Source organism: Dendrobium catenatum, unplaced genomic scaffold (assembly GCF_001605985.2).
Source record: "Dendrobium catenatum unplaced genomic scaffold, ASM160598v2 fragScaff_scaffold_378, whole genome shotgun sequence".
In the NCBI taxonomy this organism is placed as follows: Eukaryota; Viridiplantae; Streptophyta; class Magnoliopsida; order Asparagales; family Orchidaceae; genus Dendrobium; species Dendrobium catenatum.
In genome coordinates, this window is record NW_021318840.1 from 65,740 (window position 1) to 88,701 (window position 22,962).

The 22,962-nt window shown below is 32.8% G+C and overlaps 1 protein-coding gene across 8 annotated transcripts in view; it reads right to left on the minus strand.

The window, feature by feature from the left end:
- Window positions 1-12,594: 12,594 nt before the first annotated feature.
- Window positions 12,595-22,962, minus strand: part of LOC110096544 (importin-11) — a 107,609-nt gene continuing 97,241 nt past the window's right edge. For 3 of the 8 annotated variants that reach the window (XM_028693884.1, XM_028693883.1, XM_020822558.2), the window contains exons 20-24: window positions 13,681-13,787; window positions 13,550-13,606; window positions 13,376-13,463; window positions 13,036-13,250; window positions 12,595-12,960 (exon numbers count right to left, since the gene is read on the minus strand). In XM_028693884.1, coding sequence (XP_028549717.1) covers window positions 13,086-13,250; window positions 13,376-13,463; window positions 13,550-13,606; window positions 13,681-13,787 — 417 coding nt within the window. In that variant the 3' untranslated portion in view covers window positions 12,595-12,960; window positions 13,036-13,085. Of the gene's footprint in view, window positions 12,961-13,035; window positions 13,251-13,375; window positions 13,464-13,549; window positions 13,607-13,680; window positions 13,788-16,264; window positions 16,394-22,962 lie in introns of those variants that run through there. The other 5 variants (XM_028693886.1, XM_020822559.2, XM_028693887.1 and 2 more) reach the window with 3 other exon arrangements.

Sequence of the window (22,962 nt, forward strand, 5' to 3'; positions counted from 1 at the left end):
ATATATATTTATTTATTTATTTATTTATTTATTTATTTATTTCTATATTAAATTTATTTTTTAAAATAAAATGTATATTTAAATCTTTAAATATTGAGAGATCTCTATGAAATTTCAAACATAGTTTAGATAGAAGAAGAGAATTTATGGTGATTGATTGGTGAATAATTAGACTCCAATTATTTACTAATTAAAATATTAATCATGTTAATTATTGTTTAATACTTAGATGTTTAGGATGCACGAGCACTTATCCTAGACTTCTCCTAGTTCTAAGGATATGGCTTTTGATTATGTGTTTCATTTACCTATGTTACCCAAGGGTTGGTCATGACACTTAATTTCAACCCATTCAACGTAGTGACAGCTTAAGAACAATAATTAAGGATGGGTCTAAAAAACTTAGAGAATTATAGATATTAGGATATACCTCCAAATGACATAAAATTTAAGCTATTTAAACTTAGTGACATTTTAGACCCCCAAGAAATTTTCAGAAATTTTAGGACCATTTAAGTCACTTAATTAATTAACCCTAATGTACCCTTTTAATTAAACCCTAAAAACTTCAAAAAATTCTAATACATCCAAATCAAAGCCAAAAATTACAAATAATATATCAAACTCTTTTAAATAATCCAAAAAATTAAAATCCCTTTAATTGGACTTTAACTCGAATACTAATTTAATTTCAATTAAAAATCACCCTTTAACTAAATTAATTAATTAAAATTTATTAAAAATTATAAAATCTCCCAAACATTTCGAAACACTTCCTTAGGTCATTCTTGACATTTGGAGATGATCCCAAGAGGTTTGGACTTCATTTAAATAAAAATCCCTAAAATATCCTTAATTAAGCAATTTCTAATAATTCATTAAATACCCAAACTTTGAAAAATCATAACTAATTCCAAAAAAATCTAAATTAAGTTAACAAAAATGCATTTAACTCCAATTAAAATCTAGTATTCACTCAAAATATAAACAATTCAAAAATAAACCTAAATAAGAAAGTCAAATCCTCAATCAACCATAATTCAATAAGTAGGCCCGAAACTTTTATAAAATCATAACTTTGGGTAGAAAACTCTAAATATGGCAAACTTAAAGTCTAATTACTCCCTAAAAAGTCTAATATTTAATAAAAATACTATTACTCAAGAATTTTGTTTGTTTCTAATAGTCAACTTTGGACCTCTTTTATCTAGCGAATAAGATAACCCCGGACATTCCAAAATTCGCTAATTCAGCTTAAATTTTAGAGAATATTATCCTAAGGATTAAAATTGACCAACCAATTAAATTTATTAAAATTGAATTCAAGGAACTATTATTTAAACTTTAAATAAAATTCCCCTTTGACCTCTAACAAATCAAATCACAGATAACTTGAATTAATTATCCAATATATGACATATTTGAGACCACACAGCCTACTACACACACATAGAATTATTTGTTAGAACTTGACTTCTAGCTTTAGGCTTGGCGAGTATTTTTTTTTTATTTCTATGGTGTGTTATATTGCATGTGGTGTGTGTGCTGGATATTTTAGCATTCTGTGATGATTATTTATTTGGAGATTTTAATTACTGTATTATCTCTATGATGTGATGCCAATAAATTATCCATAAGTTAAGGGCAATTTTAATACTTACGATATTTTTTACAGATGGCCATGCTCATATAGCACTAAAAAGGGATGCTAACAATAAATAAATTGTGTATAATTGCTGTAGGTGCTTTAGCTGCTTAGCCCTCAAATAAATAAGAGCATGACCAAATATGACTAGCTTGAGTACTTTTGTTTATATATATAATTGCTTGGGTTATTCTATTATAGTTGTTTAAGATAACCTTGTAGGAGAGTCTAGCCTTTTTCTTTTATATTATTGATATAATTTTATTCAAAGTATAGAGTTATAAAAATTTAAAAATAAGGCCTTTTAAATATAAGGGATCTAAAGAGAAAAGAAAACCCTTTATGGGGGATTTATTTTCGTTTGGGTATCCTTCTAGAGGAAGTAATACAGTGAGGTCGAAGAATGGAGTCCAATAGAGGTGCTAGAAGACGAAGATAAAGATAAAAATTCCTTGTTTTTAAGATTTGTGTCGTTATATAGGATTAAAATTTTGTTGTTATTGGTGGAGCTTAACCACCATTTCTTTTCTATGGACCCTAGGTTATATATTATATGGCACTTTCCATGGAATTTTGGATACTTTTTTACTCTAATTAATATTTTATTAATTTATTTAATTTGCTTGTGTAATAAAAATTACATGCTTTTTATAGGTTTCTTTCTTATATGTGTATGTGCCTAATTTTGTTAGGCTCTTTAAGGATAAAATTTTTATACTTATAATCAAAAATTAAAAATTTAAAAATTAAATAATATAGAAAGATAATGATATAGGAAATAAGTCACAGGTCATCTAAGGTCACATTCATATTATTAGATTTCCCTCTATCCTTATTTAGACATTTCACCGCCTATGAGTAAAGTTAAGATAATTCGACCTAGAGGAGGAGATGCAGAATCTGGGGAAGTCTAATCTTCTTAAAGATTATTTTTGTAAGATTTTTTTTTTAAATTTCATGCATTCCTGATTTAAAAATTTTAACTAGCATACATTGTATTAGAAATTAACTAAAATCAAAATTTAATTATATTAGTTTTAGAAGCATACTATCATTCATAAGTACAATGCCACATAAGAATCTCTTTAGATGTCAGCCCACCCATCATTCATAAAAACTGAACAACAAAGATTTTATATGATTAGGTGGTTAGATGACTTTCCTTTTCATGCATGATATAAGTTTAGAATGAATTAGCTTAAACACAGATGTTAGTATTATGTGTAGAATACTAAACCCACTATAGATTTAGGGTTTAAGGCTAATACTATCAGTGTCCCATAGTATGCCTCATCGATGGGTAAGTTCTCTATCCCTAAGAGGCCATAAATCTCACTTATTTGTATCACATGGATGGCACCACCTCCATCTTTCTCTCTTGTATGCTCAGAGTATAGTGTTATCTTTCTCTAGTTTCTTTTTCTTACCTTAGTCTTTCTAAATGATGATATAAGTTGTGTATGTTAAATAAGCTGAGTTAAACCTTTCCTTCCATTTAAATAGGAAGTTCTTTGACTCCTCCCAATATGTCAATCTCATCTGAGAGAATAATATATAGCCTTTAATCGAGAGACTTCTTAGGCACTAGCATAAGATGTAATTAACCACAGTGGCTTACGCCCATGGGAAACTGAATCCCATATCATATAAATATCACTCGAGCTAATGTTCGGATGGGGAAAATATAATGACTTTGATTAATTTATACATATCATTATCCATTGAGCTGCATAGGTGAAAGCTAATATCCTCAATGGTTAATCATATGTATGATCTCATTTACCCTCCCATTGGCCCACTTGAGAAGAGTGCAAAGGCCTACGATCATCTTGTCTTACAGGATAGTGCAATCTTACCCTTTACATTATGTTCCCATTAAGCAGTGCCCTTTCAGAGGCCCACACTCCCACCTGGAGTAGGCAGAGAACCTATATCTAATGTTAAAGAAGATTTCCCCAGAGCCACCAAGGAATCAGAGAAGCAACTTGAAGAAGAGGATGAACACCTTACTTGGAGAACCCTTATGAATCGCTCACAACTCTCCCCTACAAGAATCTCTCTCTCAAGATCTCCCACTTCCTTCTCTAAGCTCTCTCTTGGATCAAATTCACAGAAAATTACTAACTCAAGGGTTAATACAATTGCTTAAATAGACAGCCTCCACAAGAAGCACTAATTTAAAATTCTACATAATGGATCGTCTAGTAAGATTGACAGATCGTCCTATATGACTAGAACAAAATAGCACTTTCAACAAGGATGATCATCTTTGTTATATATGATCAGTATAAGTATTTGTACAAATTGTCAAATATGAATTTGAGATCATCTCGGATGACTAGTTCAAGATACTATATTGGTCATCTAGTATGACATGGGATGATGGGTGGTGATCTTCAAATCATACTGCAACCCTCTCAAGACGTCCAGTATGATTCTCCTAGACGATTAAAAGAAAATTTGGTTTTTCATCTTAGATGATAGAGGATCACCCTATGAAAAAAAAATACTTGATTGTCTAGTACAATCTTAGTGGATCATCCTGTACGATTTGATTTAAAAATTTAAGCATAAATATTCTATTAATCACCATATCAATTTAGGCATGATTTTCATAAATCATCCAAAATGATGTATATCATCCTGTTTGATTAGAATAAAATTTGAAAATTAAATAATTACCTAAATTGTGATTGATGTCTGTTTTTCATCATCTAAATGGATTGTCTTAGACGATATGGATTATCCAATATACTTAGTTTAATCACTTATTAGCATGGATGCCCTAATTAGAGTTTTTTTTAACTGATTGTCTAGTATGATTTTAAATCATTCTATACGATTAGGTCAAAAATAAAAAAAATACTCTAACTCACCAAATTTCTCTCCCTGAGTGTGTATGTACAAGGTTACTTAGTATGGGGTCCATAATATTCAAGCTTTGATTAAATAAAGGTAAAAATACATTGAAATGAAATTACAAGCAGGCTCAACCCTAATCTACCTAATCTTGAGTTGATTTGCATTGTAAGTTGACCTAAAAAGTTAGTAAGCAAGACAAACAAAAATATATAATATAATAGTAATGGTAAAGAAACAATAATATTTGTTAAAAATCATAGTATTTTGATCCAGATTTACAACATTATAGGATTAGAATCCAGGTTATTATTGGTAGAGCCTAGCCACCACTATTTTTTTATACTTTTGGATTTATATTATATGACACTTGCTATAGACTTTGGATATTTTTCTGCTGATTTATTGTGATGGTGTGTTTACTTTATTTACACAGTAAAAATTGAATGTTTTTTTATAAGTTTTTTTTTGCATGTGCATGTTCCTGAGTTTTGATAGACTCTTCAGGAATAAAAAATTTTCAAATCATAACTAAGATTAAAATTTTAAGAGTTAGATAACATAGAAAAATAAGTATTCTAGGTAATAAGCTGGAGGTCGTTTGGGGTCGCATGCACATTATTGCATTCTCCTCTTTCCTTGTTTAGACATTTTCTTGCCTAAGGGTAGAGTTCAGATAATCCAACCTATAAGGATGATGTACTAAACCTAGGAAAGTCTAGTTTTTTTTAATTATCTTTATTTTCCTTTTTAAAATTTCATGCATTTATAATTTAGAAATTTTGACTAGTATACATTACATTAGAAACTAACTAAAATTAAAATTTAATTACATTAGCCTTGGATGCATAACAACCTTCATAAGTATAAGGCTATTTAGGAATTTCTCTAGACGTTGACCTTAAATTCCAAAAATTCAACCACCCACCCATCTTTCATAAAGACTAACAACATGGATTTAAACGACCAGGTGTCTTAGCTTGCTTTCTTTTTCAGGTAAGATATAAGTCCAGATTGCACTAGTTAGGTCGTGGGTGTTAGTACTGGGTGTACGGTACTACATCCCTTATAGATTTAGGATCCAAGGTTGACGATATTGATATATTGTTCCATTCCTTATCGGTGGATAAACTCTATGCCATTTAAAGGCTATAAACCCTACCTATCTGTATCACATGAATGATGCCACCTCCATCTTTCTCTCGTGTATGTTTGAAGTCTAATATATTATATTTTAGTTTTCTCATTTTAGACCAATCGAGTGATGATGTGATCTTTGTATGCTTATTAAATAAACTTGAGCCTATATTTTTCTTTGGATTAGAAGAGCCTATAAATTTCCCTATGTGCCAAACCCTTTTGAGAGAATAATTTAATATCCTTAATCGAGAGTTTTCTTAGGTCGAGACTTAAGATGGAATTAACCACAGGGGTTTGCACCCGTAAGAAACTGATCCCCGCATCAAATAAATCATATTGAAGCTGATGTATTGAATGGGGAAATTATTGTGACTTTGATCAAGTCATATATATTATTACCCATCGAGGTCTATAGGTGAAAGACGCTATCCTCCATGGTTAATCATATATATGATCTCATATGTTCTTCTATTGGCTTGCTTGCATAGAGTGTATAGGCTTAAGATTGTCTTATCCTATGGGATAGTGTAATCTTGCCCTTTGGATTTTATTCCCCACTAAGTAGAATCCTTTCGGAGACCCACAATGAATCTACAATCTTTCTATTTTTTTCCAATTTCTAAAACCCTTTGTATTGAAACTATCACTGTTAGATTATTCTCAAATTTGAGGTCTATACAGTTAACAAAATAAATAGAATGATGCATCATTGGTTATATTATACTCTAACCAAGCTTTGTGATCATCAAATCATACTTGATTAATTCTACAAATTTTTTTGTCAAACTGTATACTTGAACACCAGCACGAGTTAAATCATAGACATATATAGAAAAATTTCACATAAAAACCCCTTCTATTTCATTCCAATCAAAACTCAAAAGTAAAGATAAATAATTGAATACTACACTACTAATACTAGTAGATATAGGTAATTAGATTTATGATTATTAAGGTATGGCTGGTAGTTGGATGGTCATGTACGACAAGGGAAACAAGGCGTGACAGCCGACCAGTGACTGGGCGAGTGGGCGGAGTTCGATGTTCGATCATTTATGCACGAATAGAGTGACTATTGTTCAGACTTCAGGCTTCTCTCTTATGCTTTTACCCGTGCCTAAAGAATCCCATTAGCATACCAAAAGATAGCGGGAGCGGGATACAGTCTAACACCAACAAGATAGTTAATATATTAGGATGAAAAATGTAAAAAATTTATTTGATTTATTCCTTAATTAATGCATAAATAAATAAAATTAATTATATGATATATTACCAAAGTGGATGACTCAATGGGGGAACTGTGGACCTCCAAAAAGGATTAACTCAGTGAGGGGCAGAGTGTAAAGGGTATATGACCGCACCTTCCTAAAGGATGAGACGATCACAAGCCTTCATGCTCTTCACAAGCCAGCCAATGGAAGGGTAGATTAGATCGCACATACAATTAACCATTGAGGATTGCAGCTCTTGCCAACACACCACAATGGATAATAATATACATGACTTAATCGAAATAACGGGTTTCCCCAACCCAATACCTCAGCTTGAGTGGGATTTATTTAATGGTGGAATTCATTTTCCTACTAGTGAAAGCCCCTATGATTAATTACATCTCAAGCCTAGGGCCTGAGAAGTCTCTTAATTAAGAATCCTACATTATTCTTTCAAAATGGGATTGACACATAAGGAGGAGACTAGGAAATCCTACTCAAAGGGAAAGAAGGGTTCAATTTGGCTTAGTTAACATACAAGGCTCACACTAACATCGATCTAGAGGGACTAAGGTAATGAGAAGAAACTCGAGAAAATAAGTAAGAAACACACTCAAAGCATATAGAAGAGAAAGATGGATGTGACATCATTCATGTGATTCAGATAAGCAAGATTTATAGCCCCTGAAGAATAGGGGACTTACCCACCGATGAGGCGTGCTACGCGAAACTGAATGTAGTAGCCTTGAACCCTAAATCTAGAGTGGGTTTAGTGTTCTACATAGCACTAACACACATATCCTCGCTGATGCATCATAGGCTTATATCATGCCCAAAGGAAAGTCAACTAACCTCCTAAGCATATAAAATCCATATTATCCAGTCTTTATGAAAGATAGGTGGGTAACTCAGTTTTTGCAAGTAAGGCTGGCGTCTGGAGAGTTTCCTAATTAGCCTTGAACTTATGTAAGATTAATGCTCCTAGAGCTAATGAAATTAAATCTTTAATTTAATTGATTTCTAATACATTGCATGCTGATTAAAGGTCTCCAAATCAAGTATGCATGAAATTTTAAAAGGCTTAATTTTTTTTAGAAATACAAGACTTTTCCACATCCAGCAACTTATCCATATCCAGCAACTTATCCTCTTAGGTCATATATATATATATATCTTTTGCTCTTCTTAGTATCTAATCTATTATATAAATCATTAAAAGCTAAATTATTTACATCGTATATTGCTTTCTTAGGATCCTTACGAATCTCTTTATATCTTTCTCAAAATTTTGAGCTTTTATATATAAACTAATTTTTCTAAAAAAGCTGCTTGATTTTTATCTTTTCTTGCATATTTTGATTCCACCATCAACTATTTTTATTATTAAAAACTTTTTTATTAGATGTTCCAATCATATCATTTACAATATTCTTAATATTAATAACAACTTTTTCTCACACAAAATTAGCATGCTCAAGTACATTCAAAATCTTAAGATCTTGAATTTTATTTTCAAAAATATTTTTATTAGTATTCTTTAAATGCCTTTATATAATTTTAGGATAATATTTTACTTTATTTTTCATATTCTACCTCTTCAACTTAAAATTCAAAATTAAGAAGCAATGCTGGGTATATAAACTTTCAGTAGGAATAACTTTATAATATTTGCAATATGAATGATCTAATTTTTATAAGAAAATAATCAATTTGAGTTTTAATATATCCAATTTTATGAGTGATGAGATGCTCCTATCATTTATTAAATAAGGTATTATCAATACAAAATTATTAGCTAAAGTAAAATTTAATATGATCCTATCACCTTCATTAGTCCCCCCAAATTCATAGCCACTATGAATACTTTTAAAATATTCTACCACTTTATCAACATGTCCTTTTAGATCTCATGTGATAATTTTTTTTTTTCAAGAGGTATTATTTGTATTAATTCTTCAAAGTTATTCCAAAATTTTAATTTTGAACACTTATCTTAATCTACCTGAGGAGCATAAGCATTTATAATATTAATAATCTAAGCATCAATAATAATCTTTAGATATACACTATTTCTAGTATGACTTCTACATGAATACCAAAGTTTAAAACCTAAACTATCAATCTCCTTAGCCTTCTGTCAAACATATTTAGTTTCCTGAATGATAGAATATTTATTTTCTTACAAATCATAATATCTATTAATTTTATTAATTTATCTCTAAGATAACTTATATGATGGGGACATCGAAGCATGGAATGTTTATCAGAGGCGTGGTCGCCGATCTACGGTCACAATCATGTCGATATATTTTTAAGTCTTCATATGTACTTGTTTTTATTTATTTGTTTTTGTTTTTGCTTTAGTTGTTTTCTTCCTTTCTACCCCTTACTTAAGGGTGATCAAGTGTAAGCCCAAAGGGCTAAGTTGTCTTTTATTTTCTCGTACATTGTTTAAGGTTATATATAGCCCTTAGGGTTTCTTTTGAAAGGTAATGAATGAATGATAAAGAAATTTCTGCATATTGAATTCTTGTGAGAGCTTGAGAGAGTTTGGGAGAGAAATCACTTGGGGACGAAAGTGAATCACCCACCAGCCATGGAAGAGTCCGGGCTTGTGGCTAGTTATTCGTATCTCTTTTCTTCCTTCTTTTCCCTCACCCTTTCCATACCACGAAACACCCCACCCAAATCATCGGCTTTCCCAAAGCCCTCACCGTCGACTACCTCCCCATCCCACCATCGGCCTACTCCCCTTCCCCCGCCTCCACCTAGCTGCCGGCCACCTTAAGTGATTCCCCTTAATTGGATAACCCACCTACTCCCACCACCCCACCTAACCGTAGCCTAACCTAGCCGTCGCTCCCTCATTCACCTTGCTCCCAAAGTTACAAATCTCATTATTACTTTCCTATTCCACATGTCATCTTTTTGGAAGGTGACAATTTCAATCATTCCAAAATCAAATTTGAATTTGAAACGTTTCTTGAAATATAATTATTTTTTTAGGAAAGTTTCCAAAATCAAATTGAAAATTAATTTTATTTGGATTGGAATTAAATCATATATCCTAATTAGAGAACACTATTTAAAAAGCATTAAACCTTGTTTAGTTTCTCCAAATCCTCCCCCTCTATGCTGCCGGCCCCATCAAGGACCCCTTTGGGAATTATTTCCAAAATCAAACTTCTCTCTTAAAAATAATTCAAACCCAATTTCTTTTAGAATTTTTTTCAAGAGGTATTATTTGTATTAATTCTTCAAAGTTATTCCAAAATTTTAATTTTGAACACTTATCTAAATCTACTTGAGGAGCATAAACATTTATAATATTAATAATCTAAGCATCAATAACAATCGTTAAAGCTATAATTCTATGTCAAATTTTATTAATTCTCACATCATTATCCTTTTAGACTCTTATCTATAATTACACGTACACTATTTCTAGTATGACTTCTACATGAATACCAAAGTTTAAAATCAAAATTATCAATCTTCTTAGCTTTCTGTCCAACAAATTTAGTTTCCTGAATGATAACATATTTATTTTCTTACAAATCATAATATCAATTAATTTCATTAATTTATCTCTACGATAACTTATATGATGGGGACATCGAAGCATGGAAAGTTTATCAGAGGCGTGGCCGCCGATCTACGGTCACGATCGCGCCGATATATTTTTAAGTCTTCATATGTACTTGTTTTTATTTATTTATTTTTGTGTTTGCTTTAGTTGTTTTTTTCCTTTCTACCCCTTAATTAAGGGTGATCATGTGTAAGCCCAAAGGGTTAAGTTGTCTTTTATTTTCCCGTACATTATTTGAGGCTATATATAGCCCTTAGGTTTTCTTTTGAAAGGTAATGAATGAATATAAAAGAAATTTCTGCATATTGAATTCTTGTGAGAGCTTCAGAGAGTTTGGGAGAGAAATCCCTTGGAGACGTAAGCAAATCACCCACCAGCTTTGGAAGAGTCCGGGCTTGTCGCTAGTTCTTCATATCTCTTTTCTTCCTCCTTTTCCCTCGCCCTTTCTATACCACAAATCACCCCACCCAAACCGCCGGCTTTCCCAAAGCCCTCTCCATCGGCTACCTCCCCATCCCACGACCGGCCTACTCCCCTTTCCCCCGCCTCCACTTAGTTATCGGCCACGCTAAGTGGTTCACCTTGATTGGGTAACCCACCTACTCCCACCACCCCACCTAACCCCAGCCTAACCTAGCCGTCACTCCCTTGTTCACCTTGCTCCCAAAGTTACAAATCTCATTATTACTTTCCTATTCCACATGTCCTCTCATTGGAAGGTGACAATTTCAATCATTCCAAAATCAAATTTGAATTTGAAACATTTCCTGAAATTAAATTCTTTTTTAGGAAAGTTTCCAAAATCAAATTGAAAATTAATTTGATTTGGATTGGAATTAAATCATATATCCTAATTAGAGAACCATATTTAAGAAAGCATTAAACCTTGTTTAATTTCTCTAAATCCTCCCCCTTTATACCGCCAGCCCCATCAAGGCCCCCTTTGGGAATTATTTCCAAAATCAAACTTCTTTCTTAGAAATAATTCAAACTCAATATCTCTATCCTACTCGCCCCTCCCCCCTCTCATCCCTTTGCTATTTAACTATTACTAAAGTTAAGAATTAATTAGTGTAAATAATCCCAAAAAATCCCTCCATCCTACCTCCTAAAATATGAACCTATTTTCTTCCCAAGCCTCTTTCATTGGCCCGACCACCTCCCTCCCTCTTCTCCACTTAAACCCTTGAGAGAAACTTACTTCTCAAGAAGAGTCTTTAAGGTAAACAAAGACCACGATCTCCATCACGTCAACCCTACAAAATCGATGAATGATCTATCCTGATCATGACTCTGATTCGTTTACAACGTGCAGAAAAACGTCGATATTCTCCGATCAACATTCTTCGACGTCATCCCGAAGATTGACATATCCGCAGACGAATACTTAGATCGAATCATCTTCACCTTGTCCGAAACAAACGAGAGCAGCTTGCTAACGCTCAATGGCAACTCACTTCTAGTCCTCAAGGAGGGTGAACTTTTTCCCCTATTCAAATTATCTTCTAATCCTTTGCTCTTTTAGGTGATGATTCAAGCACAAGGAATCGTATCAAGCTCTCTGCCTTTACTCAGTAAACATAGAATTTGAGTTTTGATTTTCTATTTTTCTAATCTCAATGTTAACTTAGAGATTTTATTAAATAACTACTTAATTTACATTTGAATGAAATTCTAAATTACTTTGATGAATCGAATTCTTAGCATGTGATTTAACTTAAACGTAACCACCCCTCTTTAGTTTTCTATTATCGTTTAGTGGCTAACGTTCAAAATTATTAAATGCTCTTATTTAAAATGTGCAAGTTCTTTATCACATTCATCTAAAACATATTTAATCTTGCATCACTATATTCCAAATTCCTATCCTAATTTCTAAGCTATTGCATTGATTTTCATAGCATCATTTATTTAAAATTTGACTGATTTAAAAAAATTCAAAACAAATTGAAAATGATTTAATGGGTGCATATTCCAAAATCTTTCTAAATAATTTTGCATTTATTTTCACTCGATCAAATACCTGAAAAATCAAAATTGATGCAACTTAAATGATATTAATAGCCTTAATGCAATCAACCAAATCATCCACATATTTGTGCTTAAGCACTCTTTCAAAAAAAAAAAAAAAGAGAAAAATATTACAATTTAGGCAAATGTTAAAACCATAACTATGCAATAAATGTCAAAACCACAAAGTACAAAGCCAAATTCCCACTTTCATTATATTTGTAAACCAAATACAACTGCAAATTGCATTCTGACAAGAAGCAGGACCAACAAAAAAATTGCCAGCTTCACTCACTAACTTTGACACGATCTAGTTGGCCAAAAAACCTTTTACCAGATCAATCACACAATAAAGAACAAGCTTACAAAGAAGAACCCTTCATTCCCTAAGCTTGGGACCTTATATTGGATGTCATGAGAGCTATCAAACTCACCTATAAAAGAATCCACAGCATTGTATATATGGAACACTCTTCAAAAGCCAACAAAAATGAACAACACACCTGGAAATGATCCAAATGTTAGAAGCCAACAAAAGGGTTCATAGATCAAACACAATTAGGGAGTTTATCACTCACCCTATGTGATTTATAGGGAAAAAATGCTTCGAATGAAAGCAGGATACATCTTATGCCATCTTTAATGCCTGCTGTAATTGGGCAAATGCTGATGGATGCATCCTGCTCATAGCTTCATGGAAAGATGATTCCCCATGAAAAGCTGCACAAGTATTCAGGTTGTCTCGTAGCATGCTCTGCAATGAGAGATGTTTGATTGGATCGGAATCTTTGATCTAAAAAGGAGAAATGACATGGAAGAAATAAGCTTGAAGCTCAATCTTTGACATATTATGAATCTGTTCAGATATAAACATATAATACAGTTTCAAAATCAGACACAATAAACATAGTTTCTTACTTGTCTTCTACGCAACTCTTTGCTTGGGACCCCATTGTAATAGCCAAGGCTCTCATTGCTAGGCCAAGATGAGCTTGCGGCATCACCACTGCATTAAACAACTCATTTATCAAACCATGAGATGAGGAACAGCTAGAGAAGTATTCGAAATAGCAGGGCCTTGGCGAAATTCACCTGGAATCTTCCTTGCTAGAATCTTCTGTTCCTCCCAGAATGACGGTAGTGCAAACGCTATGTGGAAGACACAATTCAGTTGAATTCAATTGAACAAAATACAGAGACAAGATTATGAGAAAGAAACTTACCTCAGAATTTCGTCAATTTTATCTATGACCTCAGGCAACCTTAATGTTAAAATAATAGAGAGAGCTGAAGCATAGGTCTTTCTCTGGATGCAAGTTGTATTATCAATCTGTTGAGTAAGAATAGGCACACAAGCAAGGAAATCGGCACATCAGCAATTCCAGTAAATAAATCATGTATAGCAGACTGCTTAACATTTGAAACCCATAGGTATAGATCTAGTGGGTGCAATTCATGCTTAGGTTTCAATGGCACATTCAATCTAACCTTCTACATAACATCCACATTGGAGAAAATTTAAAAAAAAAATTATTGGAAGAGAAAAATGGCTGACCAACGAACTTAGCATACCCTAAGACTTCTTGTAATTTTTCAATCATTTTGAACAGTTCTTGTAATGATCAATTGGCCAATTAAGTATCATGCACGCAATACCAAAGCAATCAATTTATCAGTCTATCTAAATTAAAAGAAAAGGAAAAGGAACTCAATAAACTTTATTGACTGCTTAAGGCATATAGAGAGTTTGAAAGAGACTGTAAGATGCAAATGAAAAAGTAATTATGAGTGCTAGAGAGCATACAAAAGTTCATAAATTGCATAATATAGTCAATAAGGTTCAGCATTACACATGAATCGTAAGATCAGTTATAAGGGATTCAGAATGAAAAGTGAGCACACCAACAAGATTATTATTTCCGGGTTAATAATAATTTTAAGAAATCAAGAAGATTCTAGTAAAGTAGTCACTCGCCAAGAAAAGATAATTATTGTTTCATAATGGTAAGATCAAAGAATCAGTTTGATACCTTCTATTATGTCCATTGTTAGAACTAGTAAGAATTTCATAACCTTCCTGTGCATGTTTAATTTAGAGTTATTATAAGTTTAAATAAGATTTAAGTCTGGAATTGAAAAATGTTAAGTGTCAAAAAGGCATTACGAGCGCTACGACACTGGACCAGATGGCATTGAAATGATATTTTTTATGAATGTTGAAGTTCAAGCTATACATATATCGTTCTTTTGTTAATATTAAACACAACATGAGCAACTCGATGTTAATGTTTTATAAGTGTTAAAATTATTTTAAGTTAAAATTGCATATTCCATCTGAATCATTTACTAGTAAAACTAGAAATATGAATATTGATCTCCATGATGGGACTTTGGGATAGTTTGTTGAGCATCTCGTTGCTCACTCAATGATATGATATTTATTATTTTAGGAAAATAAAAAGAACGGGTTGAGTAAGAGTTTGATTTGAATCCGTCAGGAGTTAGCGTAATCCAGTTTTATTCATATATTTTGATGATTTACAAGTATTCTGGATTGTTGTAAATAGGGGTGTCAAAAACGGGTTGCGGGTCAAACCCGGTATTTCACTGTAGTTTGACACGACTCCAACATGACCCGTTATTACAAACTGGTTAGAAATTCCAAATAGTACCTAACCCGCCGAGTTAACGAGTTGACCTAATGCAACTTGATTAGCAGGACGATGGGTGCATGTGCAAGCAGGAGTCAGGACGTGATGCAGTGATCGTTCACAAGCAGGGTCGTGCGCAAGTGTGGTCGTTTGCAAGACGAACGTGGTTCGGTGTGAGGTTGCACGAAGGAGGTACATGGTCTAGTGCAGGTTGCGCGCGGAAGGGGATGCGGTCCTGTGCGAGGTTGCGTGCAAGAGGGGATATGGTTCGGTGCAAGGTCACGTGAATGAGGGGACGAAGAATGGTGTAGGGTCACGCGTAGGTAGTGATGCAGTCCGGTGAGGGGTCACTCTTAAGCAGGAATGCAGTCCAGTGTGGAATGGCCTGCAAGCGGTCTAGTGCTGCTAGTGAGTCATTTTCGGGTTAGTGGGTTGACTCGAACCCCATCCAATTTTTCAAACAGATCAAAAATTGGAACACAAACCCTACCCGTTTGCTAAATGGGTTGACCCAAAACTAGATTTTTCAGGTTAGGTTCAAGTCAGATTTTCGGGTCGTGACAAATATTGACACCCGTAGTAATAAATAATTATTTTTGGGAAGAAATTTAAGTTGTAATTTTGTGTATCTTTTTATTTCTATATACTTTTGGATGTTCAAAGGCTCTAGTTTATATGTAAATTGAAGTTGGGGTACTTAGGTTAGGTTTAATTCTTCAATTAGATCTTGGGCTATGATGCACACATATGGACATGGCGGCACGGACATGACACGGACTCAAGTCACGTCAATTATTAAAAATATAGGACATAGACAGTGGTTAGACATGATATAATAATTTTTATATCTCAAATAGCGTATAGAAATTGAATAAAAATGATTAATATGTCACACCCCAGCTTGGCCTACGCCCTAACAGTCAATCAGGAGTATAACAGAGAAGAAAAATCTAAACTAGTTACTTCTTACTAAAACCTATTCTGAGCCACTACTTTCAGAATAGAGTGAATAAAAGAAATCTATTTAGATTCTCCTAACTTGCCAACCTATCAAATTCCATAATTAATAATGGGAAGCATGTAATGTCCCTTAATAAACATAAAAAATAATTGAAGTAAATACAGAGCTATACTAAAACTTTTAAAATTTACTTACATAACTAAAAGTCTATATAGCCATCATTCAGATCTCCTTTAAGATATCTTTGTACACCAAAACATATTTACACCAAAAGGAACGATCACCTCCCTCGTGCCTATTACCCTATGGGTTCCTTTCCCTTACCTGCAGTACAACTATGCTGATGAGCTAAGCTCAATAAAATACACAATTAATGTATAAAAATTAATAATAATATTATTAACAATTTAGAAATGCTTAACAATACTAATTTAATTAAAAACACATTGAAATGCCTATTGAGTATAAAAAGGGCATAGCCGCATTATTCATCTTGCAAAAACTGTCTAACACCTTTAAATAAATCCTATGATGGCTATAAGCTTTTGCACATTTTCAACATTCCAATTCAAGGTTGGGTCAACTTCCCAACTTTTAGAATGGAAGTTATTCTCTCATTCAGAGTTGAGTCTAATTTTCCCAACTTTTAGAATTAAGAGTGTAGACTTACCTCGTCGGATCTTTCACCTTTACTTATGCGGACATATTTCCCATATATAACTTATTTCACTTTCCCTATAGTCATTCTTTTTAGCCCTAATGACATATGTTTTGATGACATAGCTTCCCTTTAGCTGCATTTTTGCTGCCCTTTTGCTACGCTTTAACTGCCCTTTTGCTGCCCTTTAGCCATTCAATAGTTTATAAATATTTATCATTTTATATTTACAAAATCTTTAACATTGATAAAAATTACTCACTGCATAAACAATTTCATACATGTTCGTCCATATTCATATAAAACAAATTAAGGTAAACTGAAATAAATGTAAAAAGATGAAGTGCAACAATAGAATAGTTACTAATTCTTATAGCCTCATTTGGATATCTGACCTCGTCTTCCAGAACAGTGGGGTAAACTGGTTCACCTAAAGTATTCAGATTCTTTCTCATTTTGTATACCACTTCAATTATGCTCTTCTTCATTTAATCCAACTTCCTTTAGCTTTCTTTGGTACTTATGAGTGAGAGGAATGAATGAAAGATGCACCATTCAATTGTTTTGCAGTTATTACAGCAATTACAATCGTTCCATATCAATCACAACAGTCCTTCAGCTATTTTCCTTCGCTAGTTCCAAATTCAAGCAACACATTGCATAATTTAGCTCCACCTAGCAGTCCACCTCCTTCAACCCTCAACTAATCCACGGCCTGCACAACAGCCTTCTATCATTTCCCAACCACATGATTTCCAACCTTAAATCAGTCCAATACATACAAAGTTAAGTGCTATGAATTAAGTCCAATGCATGCAAAGTTAAGTGTTGTAGTTATAGTAAGAATAAAATAGAAATATTGAAATAAAATTATAGCATTTCTTTAAAATATGATTATCAGGATTTCTTATTTATTATTTTTATTTATTTATTTTTCCAATTAATTGTAACCGAGATAATAATCAATTATTCATATAATAGATGAAATATCTGAAACTAAAAGTGTATGCTTACATTTATTTTAAGCATTTCGGGGATTACAAATCACCCCTCATTTAAATTTCGTCCTCAAAATTTATTATTATAAGGATCATCAAACAACTGAGGAAACTTCATGTTACCTCTTTATCTAATTTATATTTCCATTTCACTTTGACATAAGGGATTTGACGATTCCTATGTTGTATAGTATCAAAACCTATTAGTCTTTCTAGTTCTTCAGAGTACATTAGATTCTTTTGTAGATCAATTTCATCATGTGAAATTCTCTGATGGGCATCTGTAACCCATTTTCTTAGCAGTGACACGTGAAAGACATTATGAATATCTGACATGTCTGCTGAAAGAGCAAGTCTATGAGCAACTTTTTCAATTCTTTCAGTAATTTCAAAAGGTCATATATATCTAGGATTTAATTTGCCTCCATGACCAAATATAGCTGTACCTTTCATAGGCTTAACCTTTAAGAATACAATGTCACCCACTTCAAACTCTGCTGCTTTGTGCTTGGAGTCATAATACTTTTGCTGGCGATCCTAGGTAGCTTTTAATTTGTCTCTGATTAATCTGATTTTTTCTGTTAGTTTATTAACTAACTCTAGACCATTAATTGTCTTTTTTCTACTTCAATCCAAGTTAAGGGAGTTCTATATTTTATACCATAAAGTGCTTCATATGGTGTTATTTCTATACTTGATAGCTATTGTTGTAAGCAAATTTGATCAATGGTATGTGCTCCTCCCAACTATCTCTAAAATCTAAAACACATAATCTTAATAGGTCTTGCAGTACCTGAATGGTTCTTTCAAGTTGATCATTAGTTTGAAAATGAAAAGTTGTACTGAAGTGCAGATTTGTACCCAAGTTTTTATGAATGCTTTTCCACAGCCTATAAGTAAATCTACCATCTCTATCAGAGATAATAACCATTGGAATACTATGCAATCTGACAATTCCTTTCACATATAATACGCGTGCCAATTTATCTACCGAATCAATTTGCTTGATAGGCAAAAAGTGAGCTGATTTTGTTAGTCTATAAATAATCAACCAAATGTTGTCATGACCCTATTTAGATCGGGGAAATCCCATAACAAAATCCATTGCAATTTCTTCCCACTTCCACTCAGAGATAGGTACTGATTGCAGTAATCCACTAGGTCGTTGATGTTTAACTTTTACCATTTGACATGCTTCACATCTAGCTACGTATTCAGTAACGTCTCTCGTCATACTTGGACACAAGAATATTACTTTCAAGTCTTTATACAACATAGTACTACCTGGATGAATTATGTATCCAGTATGATGAGCTTCTTGCATAATTTTCCTTCTTAAATTTGGATCACTGGGTACCCACAACTATATTTTATATCTAATAACTCCAACATCCATAAAAAGATCTGGCCTTTTTCCAGATTGGGCTTGCTCCTACAATTTAGAATATTCATTACTGAGTTTTTGAGTTTCTTTGATACTATCACTTAGAGTATGCTTTACTATCATCTAATACAAATATTCCACATTCTTAAAACCTCTAATTTCCAATTGCAGCTTTTTCATTTCTTTAATAAATTGAACCTCTTGAGTAACCATCCAGTTCAACATTCCTAAAGATTTGCGACTCAGAGCATCAGCCATAATATTGGCTTTTCCCGAATAATACTGAATATCCAAATCATACTCTTTAATGAGCTCTAATCATCTTCTCTGTCTCAATTTGAGTTCTTTCTGTGAAAATATATATTTTAAGCTCTGATAATCAGTGAAAATTTTATATCATATCCAATATAGGCAATGCCTCCAAATCTTCAAAGAAAATACTATTGCAACCAGCTCTAAATCATGAGTGGAATAATTTCTTTCATGGGGCTTCAACTGTGAAACCTAAAAAATATTGATCGTATGCGTCACACGCATTTCGATGCGCTACGACAAAATTAGGCAAAATTTTGAAGTCGTCGGAATTTGACCCAATTAATTTTATTAAATTCTACGTGAAATTTCGATTGAAATGATATAAAAAACTTATACCTAATTTCACACGAATTTAAAATTAAAAATCGGCAAAGTTAACTTAAGTACAAATTAAGCTTAAATGACCACATTGCCCTCATGACTCTTAAGAGAAATGTTAGAACTAAGGACACATGCGTTATTAACCTTTTAAATAATTCCCTTAAGACATTTGAGCCTAAGGGGACCAAAATCATTCGGTCCCCCTTGCGTTTTGTTCCGCCGCATGCGAGAAAGAAGGAAGGGGTGGCAGGAGCTTGGCGAATTAGCGTTAAGGCGGTTTTCGACGGCCGAATTTAGGGGAAATCAATAGGAAAACATTAGAGAAGGAGAAGGTAGGTTTTTAAATTTAAGATTTCTCCTTTTCACTTAAGTTTTCTTAGGTTCAAAAATGTAGGGTTTTTCTAAAATATGAAATTTTTAAAGGGAAGTGTGTAGGAAGGCTTCATGATGAATTCAAAACCCTAATTTTGAGTTTTTCTAAATAAATTTAAGGTTTCTAAAATTAGGGCTTTTCCTAATATTGAAATTTTGTGAAAAGTTATTAACAAAGGTTATTCCTATAGGTCTTAGGAAGGTTATATTGATGAGAAATTAAGATTTTTATAAAAATATTATTTCCCTAATTTTTAAATTTAATTAATCCAAAAAATAATGATATTTAATTATAATTTAGGTTAAGGAAAATATTTTAATATGTAAATGGAAGAAAATATGAGAAATTAGGTTCCCAAAATTAGGATTTTAATCAAAACTGAATTTTCATGTTAAATTACATTAAATTGCTTAAGTATAGAGAAATTAGAAAGGGAAAATATTAAATTTAAACCTTAAAAAAATTAGGATTAAATAAAATACGAAAATAATTTTATTAAAAATGATAAATCCAAATTAGGATAATTGCGAAATGAATTAAGAACCTTGAATATGAGAAACACATTGTATTAATTAAGTGTTTGTTTCCCTAGGTGTTAGATGTAAGAAAGGGTTGCTTCGAGGATGTTTAGAAAGTTAACGTGTTTTTTGGTAAGTGACAAATTACTCTCTAAATTCTTATTCTTATTTCTCTTTTTAAGATATTAAGTGTAATATGTTGCATATAGCCTTAAGTGTAATTATGTTGCATTACTCTTTTAAGAATATTAAATGTGTTATGTTGCAAATGGCTTTAGCTTTTCATAAAGCAACATATGGCTTTAGATTTTCATAAAGTATAATATTGCATGTTTAGAAAACTCTCTTCATATGTAGTTTTACAAATGTTGCGTGTTTAGAAAACTCTCTTCATACGTAGTTTTACAAATGTTCATTTTTAGCATGGAAATTCTTGAACAAATTCATTTATTGGATTGAACATATGCATAGTTGATATGTTAAATCATATATATTATGATATCGAAATGATATGCGGTTTATGCATGTTGAGACAAAGTACCAATATGGTACATTAGCACAATACGACTCTTCAGTGTAAGAGGGCTTCGAAGAAAAATGATGATGTATGACCAATATGAAATTGTACCTAATCAGTATAATATGGGCACTCCGGTACAAATGTATTACATATGCATAAGATAATAATATATGAATATATGATACAAAAGACATCATGTAAGGGTATGAAATGAAATAAATGTGGTAAACATATGATACTTAGCATATGACATTGACATATACATAACATATGACATTAGCACATAGGAGTATATCACATATATGAAGAAATATATGAAACTATACAGATAAATACAGAACTACTCAATTACGTTACTCAACTCTTTACTCACAAGTCGTGTAGTTCACAATCAACTTGCATATTGATTTCTTTTTATTCCATATGAGTTTAATAGAAGTAATTGTTACTTGCTGAGCGTTAGCTCATTTCTTAGTTTTGGGATAATTTTTTAGGAGATCATGTTGTTAGATGATGATTGAGCGACCCTGGTTTATATACAACCGTAGAGAAGCTCCGGAGGATAGGTTCCTTATGTTTTTTTTAGTTGATGTGAAATGATTTTTGTTGGTGGATGTTTACATAATAATTCTTTATCCACATTTGTAAATCGTTTGACTTATATATGAAAAGTTTTGAAATAATTGAAAATTTTAGTGGCGTTTGATTATATATTGAATTATTTTAGATTTAGATGTTTCATGTTAAAATGTTTATAAAAGATGTTTTAAATTTTATTATGTCCGATATCTATTCCCGCCTCGTCTACACGAGCTCACCGGACCGGGTCGTAACAAGAGTGATATCATAGCCCAAATTTAAGATACGGATCAATAAAGCGCAATTAGGATGATTTATGAGTCATAGAACTATAGGGTGCATGTTTATATGAAATTATTGAATTGAAAGATTTTAATTGTCTTAGGGCTATAGATCCGGAGCGCGACATCACTGATGACAACACTAATGAGAATACTGAACATGCTGGGAGAGAAGTTCCAGTTGTTCCACCTGTGGCACAACCTCCGGGTGGTGGCAGCAGTGCTACCATAGATATGTTCACTCATATTATGACGGCTGTGACGTAATTGATTCAACATTCCCATGAACAACCACAATATAATTCCACGAGTAAGTCGTTAGTTTATATATATCTAAAAACCATTCAGGACATGTGACCACATCTCTTTACTGAAGCAGGAGAACCAGTTGATGCTGAAAATTGGCTCATGAGAGTTGAGAAAATACTAGAGGATATGCAATGTCCAGCTGAGAGGAGGGTGGCTTTAGCTACCTTTGCTCTGGATGGAGAGGCTGAGCGATGGGGGAGAGGACAACTATTGGAGAAGATGTGTGGCAGGAAAACATCTCAGATTTCATGGGAAGAATTTGTCAGGGTCTTCCGAGATTGGTTTGTACTATCATCTGCGATGAGACATATGCAGGATCGATTTATCTGATTGGTTCAGGGAGACCGTACTGTTATGCAATATGAAGCTGAGTTCACTATGCTATCCCGTAATGTAGATCACTCATTCCTAATACTGAAGAAAAATGCCATAGATTTTTGTCAGGACTGTGAGATGTGATTCAACAACCATTTATTCCATTGGGTCTTGAAGATGACTCCATTTTGGTTGAGAGGACAAGAAGAATAGAGATTGATTATCAGAATACACAGAAGCGTAGAGATTTCTTTCAGAAGAAGAAAGGTATTGATAATACTAGGAGCATCCAATCATATTCAAGAGGCCCTAGTATGAAGAA